The following is a 6,341-nucleotide window of genomic DNA, read 5'->3' as shown; positions in this document are numbered from 1 at the left end:
CTGCAGAGACAGAAGAAATGCATTTAAAGCACCGATGAAAATGGCGTGCAGTATAATTACCTCAAATTGCTGTTCGCTTGACACCCTGACACTAATTTTATTCAAGCCATCGGGAAATAAATGTTTTAAAAGCACTCTTTCCAAACGCTGGAGCTAGTGGGTGCTGTGAGGTCGTTAAGGAAAGGAAAGGGTAAAGTTTCCAGCACGCAAAAAGAATTAAACAATCCTTTTAAAATAAACGTCTATGTGGATCGACATCCTTTAATGCCCACATTTTTAACGCTTGCCCTGTACGTGGATTGACTTTTTTTTCCTTCAGCATTCCCTCACCAGATGGATTTTTGCTCCTGCAGATCAGCAGAGGGTGTCAGATCTTTCAGAGTGCACCAGGCTGGAACGAGCAGAGCTTCTTAGCAACTCTCTTCTTCCCCCCTCCCCATTCTCACGCTCTCTCCCTCCCTCAGACAACTCGCCCACCCCCCCTCCGCCCCCTCCACGTAATTCCGAAAGAGCAGAAGAAAGAGAAGGAGAACAAGAAAAGAAGAGCTAGTAACCGAGAGTCGGAGACCAGAAAAAAAAAGCTGAAGAGAAGCGAAGGGGAGGAAAGAGAAACGATGGACAGCCACAAAACGCAGCGATTGCGGAAATTTTCCAGCGCCATTGGTTCGGCAGCGTGAGTCCTCCGGTCGGGCGTGATTTCAGCACCGGGAGGGGGCTGGACAGCTCCTCAGGGGGACTCCTGGGCAACCCGCAGCCACAGCAAGAACTCCATCAGCAGCCTCAACAACAGAAGCCGCCGAAAACCCTGCTTTGTATCAGAGGCAAGGTCAGTCCGATGCACAGCCATGCACAGGCAGTGTGCCTGTACTACGCTGCAAACCCTCTGCTTGTTTCTCTAACATGCACTTGCTTCTAATTACTAGCATTGTTCCCTTTCTGGTTAGTGAGGAACACTAGACGAGATTCTGTAAGGGTGTATTTTTAATTTATATGTATATATTTAACTTCTTTTTCGTTATTTTTAAAGGGTTGAGGGGGAGTTGGGTTATTTTTTCTACTTTTTTTTTTTTTTTTTTTTTTTGCCTTGCACTACGTGCCTGGATAGTTTGTAGATATAATTATTGACTGGCGCCTGGGTTGTTGCAGTGCGGGGGGGTTAGGGAGGAAGGAATCCACCCCCACCCCCCCAAACCCTTTTCTTCTCCTTCCCTGGGCTCGGACATTGGAGCACTAAATGAACTTGAATTGTGTCTGTGGAGAGCAGGATGGTCGCTGTTACTTTGTGATGAGATCGGGGATGAATTGCTCGCTTTAAAAATGCTGCTTTGGATTCTGTTGCTGGAGACGTCTCTTTGTTTTGCCGCTGGAAACGTTACAGGGGACGTTTGCAAAGAGAAGATCTGTTCCTGCAATGAGATAGAAGGGGACCTACACGTAGACTGTGAAAAAAAGGGCTTTACGAGTCTTCAGCGTTTCACCGCCCCGACTTCCCAGTTTTACCATCTATTTCTGCATGGCAATTCCCTCACTCGACTTTTCCCTAATGAGTTCGCTAACTTTTACAATGCGGTTAGTCTGCACATGGAAAATAATGGCTTGCATGAAATCGTTCCTGGGGCTTTTCTGGGGCTGCAGCTGGTGAAAAGGTTGCACATCAATAACAACAAGATCAAATCTTTTCGAAAGCAGACTTTCCTGGGGCTGGACGATCTGGAATACCTCCAGGCTGATTTTAATTTATTACGGGATATAGACCCGGGGGCCTTCCAGGACTTGAACAAGCTGGAGGTACTCATTTTAAACGACAATCTCATCAGCACCCTACCTGCCAATGTGTTCCAATATGTGCCCATCACTCACCTCGACCTCCGGGGAAACAGGCTGAAAACGCTGCCCTACGAGGAGGTCTTGGAGCAAATCCCTGGCATTGCCGAGATCCTGCTAGAGGATAACCCATGGGACTGCACTTGTGATCTGCTCTCCCTGAAAGAATGGCTCGAAAACATTCCCAAAAATGCCCTGATCGGCCGAGTAGTCTGCGAAGCCCCCACCAGACTGCAGGGCAAAGACCTCAATGAAACCACTGAACAGGACTTGTGTCCTTTGAAAAACAGAGTGGATTCTAGTCTCCCGGCTCCCCCTGCCCAAGAAGAGACCTTCGCTCCTGGCCCCCTGCCAACTCCTTTCAAGACAAATGGGCAAGAAGATCATGCCACCCCAGGGTCGGGTCCAAACGGAGGTACAAAGATCCCAGGCAACTGGCAGATCAAAATCAGACCCACGGCAGCGATAGCTACCGGCAGCGCCAGAAACAAACCCCCAGCCAACGGCTTGCCCTGCCCTGGGGGCTGCAGCTGCGACCACATCCCAGGGTCGGGTTTAAAGATGAACTGCAACAACCGGAACGTGAGCAGCTTGGCTGATTTGAAGCCCAAGCTTTCCAACGTGCAGGAGCTTTTCCTGCGAGATAACAAGATCCATAGCATCCGAAAATCGCACTTTGTGGATTACAAGAATCTCATTCTGTTGGATCTGGGCAACAATAACATTGCCACCGTAGAGAACAACACTTTTAAGAATCTTTTGGACCTCAGGTGGTTGTATATGGATAGTAACTACCTTGACACGCTGTCCCGGGAGAAATTCGCCGGGCTGCAAAACCTTGAGTACCTGAACGTGGAGTACAACGCCATCCAGCTCATCCTTCCTGGCACCTTCAATGCCATGCCCAAACTGAGGATCCTCATTCTCAACAACAACTTGCTGAGGTCCCTGCCCGTGGACGTGTTTGCTGGGGTCTCGCTCTCTAAACTCAGCCTGCACAACAATTACTTCATGTACCTTCCGGTGGCAGGGGTGCTGGACCAGTTAACCGCCATCATCCAGATAGACCTGCACGGAAACCCTTGGGAGTGTTCCTGCACCATTGTGCCTTTCAAGCAATGGGCAGAACGCCTGGGTTCCGAAGTGCTGATGAGCGACCTCAAGTGCGAGACGCCAGTGAACTTCTTTAGGAAGGATTTCATGCTCCTCTCCAATGACGAGATCTGCCCCCAGCTGTACGCGAGGATCTCGCCCACGTTAACTTCGCACAGTAAAAACAGCACTGGGTTGGCGGAGACCGGGACACACTCCAACTCCTACTTAGACACCAGCAGGGTGTCCATCTCCGTGTTGGTCCCGGGACTGCTGCTGGTGTTTGTCACCTCCGCCTTCACTGTGGTGGGCATGCTCGTGTTTATCCTGAGGAATCGAAAGCGGTCTAAGAGAAGGGACGCCAACTCCTCGGCGTCCGAAATTAATTCCCTACAGACAGTCTGTGACTCTTCCTACTGGCACAATGGGCCTTACAACGCAGATGGGGCCCACAGGGTGTATGACTGTGGCTCCCACTCGCTCTCAGACTAAGACCCCCAACCCGGCTAAAGCAGAGGAGGGGGGATGGAGATGCCTCCAGCCTCCCCCCACTCCGCCGGCATCCCCGGGGATCAGGGGAGCCCAGACCCAGGTCCAGGGTGCCCCAGGGCTTGATGGACATAATAAATAAATAACTATGAACTCGCTCAACTGAGAGGGTCTGACCCCTTAGCTCCCTCTGGAAACAAAGAGCAGACTGTGGCGAGCTGGGAGAGCCTGCCAAATCGCTCTTTGCTGCAGCCCCTTTTGACAAAGCCCCAGCAGGGGCCCTGCTCGGAGACCAGACAGTGCCCTTCCCCTCGGGAGAGGGGCTGGTACCGTGGTCCTACACATATATACATATACCCACATCTATATAGAGAGATAGGTATCTATTTTTCCCCTGTGGATTAGCCCGTGAGGAGGGGGGGCGCGATGGCTCCCTGTTGGCTACGCAGGGATGGGCAGTTGCACGAAGGCATGAATGTATTGTAAATAAGTTAACTCTGACTTCTGGCAGAAAACAAAAAGTGCTGCATGGCTCGCATGGAATCCACGCGCTCCGGGGACGCTGCCCTCCCGCGACTGGGGACGCCGTCACGTTCACAGCACCCACCCTCTTACCTGATAAATCCCATCGTATCAAACTTTCTATAAACAAAATACAGTATAATCAGAAAGTGCCATTTCGCCATTATTTGTGATCGGTAGGCAGTTCAGAGCGTACGTTTACTGTGAAAAAAAAATGTAAAGGTTTTATTTAGGACATTTGCATGGCTAGTCATCAGTCCATTTTATGAGTTAAAAATGTCTATTGCTGAGCAAAGTTTTATGGGTTGTTTTGGGCTCTTTTATTTTGATGGTGATTTTTTTTTTGAGGGGGAATATTTTTCTATACATATCCAATAATGCCTTCCATCTGAATGTAAAATAAGTACCCATGATTTCTATTATAGTATCAGTGTAATTATTAAGAAAAAAAGATTTTGAGGCAGTTAAGCATGACCAATTAATGTCACTCTAGTGCTTAGGCTGCGATCCAATGGTAGCAATTCTGTGCTGGTGTAAATCTTACTTATAAAGTAGGAAAAAAGAACCGAAGAAGCACGTGGAACTTACTAATTCTATTCGAGGATTTTATAATGGCATATTTTTTCAGTATTAAAGTGAAAATGTTTTCAACTCTGGGTCCTTACATTTTTCCAGCTTCATATTTGCAACTGGTAAATTGGATTTGCGGTGGAAGGGACGCGGGAGGGGGAAGGTTGGGGGTGGATCACTTGAAGAGCTACATTAAGGCTCTCTCTTTAATCATCTCACTTAGCTTGTTACCCTTTATGTAGCTCCCCTCCCTCTCCATCCCCGCCCCCGGACTTTTCCAGCTTTCCCCTGTGGTTAAGGAAGGTCTTTCCCCCGACACGCCCCCTCCCCCCTCCCTTTTTTCCCCCTCTCCTTCTGCTGCAGTGAATTCCTTTATTAATACTGGAAATCCCTCACTGCTGCTTCTGCTGCTGCTACATACACTGCAGATATGTTAAGGACGTTAGTAGAGATTTGATTTAATTGACTGTGTCTACATCGGTCTCATTAAACAGTGGAGGTTTCATTGGTCAGCACTCTTCGATGAAAGACAGCCCTAATGACTGGCATTTGAGATGCTGCTGGCGTTTTGAATTCAACATCTGCTGAAAGTGGTAAAACTAATTAGTGCCCACCCACCCTACCCGCCCCAGCAAATGCATATTGAAATTTGTTAAAGCACTCATCTTTATGGAAATCAATCATTATCCTAAAGAAGTGTTTCTCTCCCATCATTGGGATTTTTGGTTGTGGCCCAGTAATTAACAAGAAAAGCATTGAACTGTTTGAATTTTATGAGCCAGTGTAACTCTGGCCTCAGTCATAGTCCTCTGGGATTTCTAAGCAGTCTTATTTTATCAGCAGTTAGGGGACAAAGCAGCAGATAAAACTACACATTGATGGGGGTCTGCATTCCACCACATATCCACCCTTGAGAAGTATGTTAAAAGACTGCAGACCACAGATTTGAAAAAAAAAAAAAAAAAAATGACTGTAGGATTGTAAATCAGCTAATGAAAGCCCCCAGAGCAGCTGTAAGAAGATTTGCCTTCTAGAACTCATATTCTAAAGAAAAGCGATTTCCTAGAACAGTGATGTTCTGGAGTATGTATTATTTATTTTAATGTTTTTTTAAATAAAATCCTTATTATAAACCATCACTATTCCTAAGGCCATTCATCATTTTCTCTCTTGATTCTTTTATTTGTGGACTGCATTTCATAGTAGTACGTTTGTAACCCACTGCCCTCTGACAAATATTATGGGTTGTTATTTATTTATTGATTTTTCATGTAAAGGCCTTAATTCTTTTATGGAAAGACAACTGGGTTCCTTGTAGGCAATCAACAGACTTATTCTTGATTGAAAAGTTGGGGGAGGGGAAGAGTTATATATTCAAGGATATTATGACCTTAAGAAGGAAAAGAAAAGATGGCAGGTGTTCTATGTTTCTGGTGGAAAGTGACACTTGAAAGATACCTAGTGAGGCATGATGGTAATTTTAAAAACTGATACATGATTAGTTTAAGTCAGGAAAATAGAACTTCTGGTAGAAGGTGTACACTGGGGCATGAATTTTCCTTCATAGTAATTAAAAAGAAATTAAAATATAGAAGGCAATGTTAAAGGTGTTTTTAAAAGATTATCTTCAGTGGTTTTTGAGTGCTCATTGTGTCCAGGCATGTGCTAAGTGATTTACAGAATTACTTAATTTAGCCCTCACAAGCACATAAAAATGTAATAAGATATTGTTATTTCTATTATACCAATGAGAAAATTGAGGCTTAAAAAAAGTAAGCAATAACTCAAATCTGGTAAATAATGGAGCTGTATTTAAGTCCAATTTTCCTCATACTCCAAAACTT

The 6,341-nt window shown here is 45.9% G+C and overlaps 1 protein-coding gene across 1 annotated transcript; it reads left to right on the top strand.

Annotated features, from left to right (window-relative positions):
- The first annotated feature begins 548 nt into the window (after positions 1-548).
- SLITRK1 (SLIT and NTRK like family member 1) lies at positions 549-5,628 on the top strand. The gene has a single exon (XM_024760448.1). The coding sequence runs from the start codon at positions 1,318-1,320 to the stop codon at positions 3,406-3,408; it is 2,091 nt and encodes a 696-aa protein (XP_024616216.1). The 5' UTR covers positions 549-1,317; the 3' UTR covers positions 3,409-5,628.
- Positions 5,629-6,341: the final 713 nt, after the last annotated feature.

This window comes from Neophocaena asiaeorientalis, unplaced genomic scaffold, assembly GCF_003031525.2.
Source record: "Neophocaena asiaeorientalis asiaeorientalis breed wild unplaced genomic scaffold, Neophocaena_asiaeorientalis_V1.1 scaffold158, whole genome shotgun sequence".
Classification (NCBI taxonomy): Eukaryota; Metazoa; Chordata; class Mammalia; order Artiodactyla; family Phocoenidae; genus Neophocaena; species Neophocaena asiaeorientalis.
The sequence above is the reverse complement of the archived record's forward strand: the minus strand, read 5'-3'. Positions and strand labels throughout refer to the sequence as shown.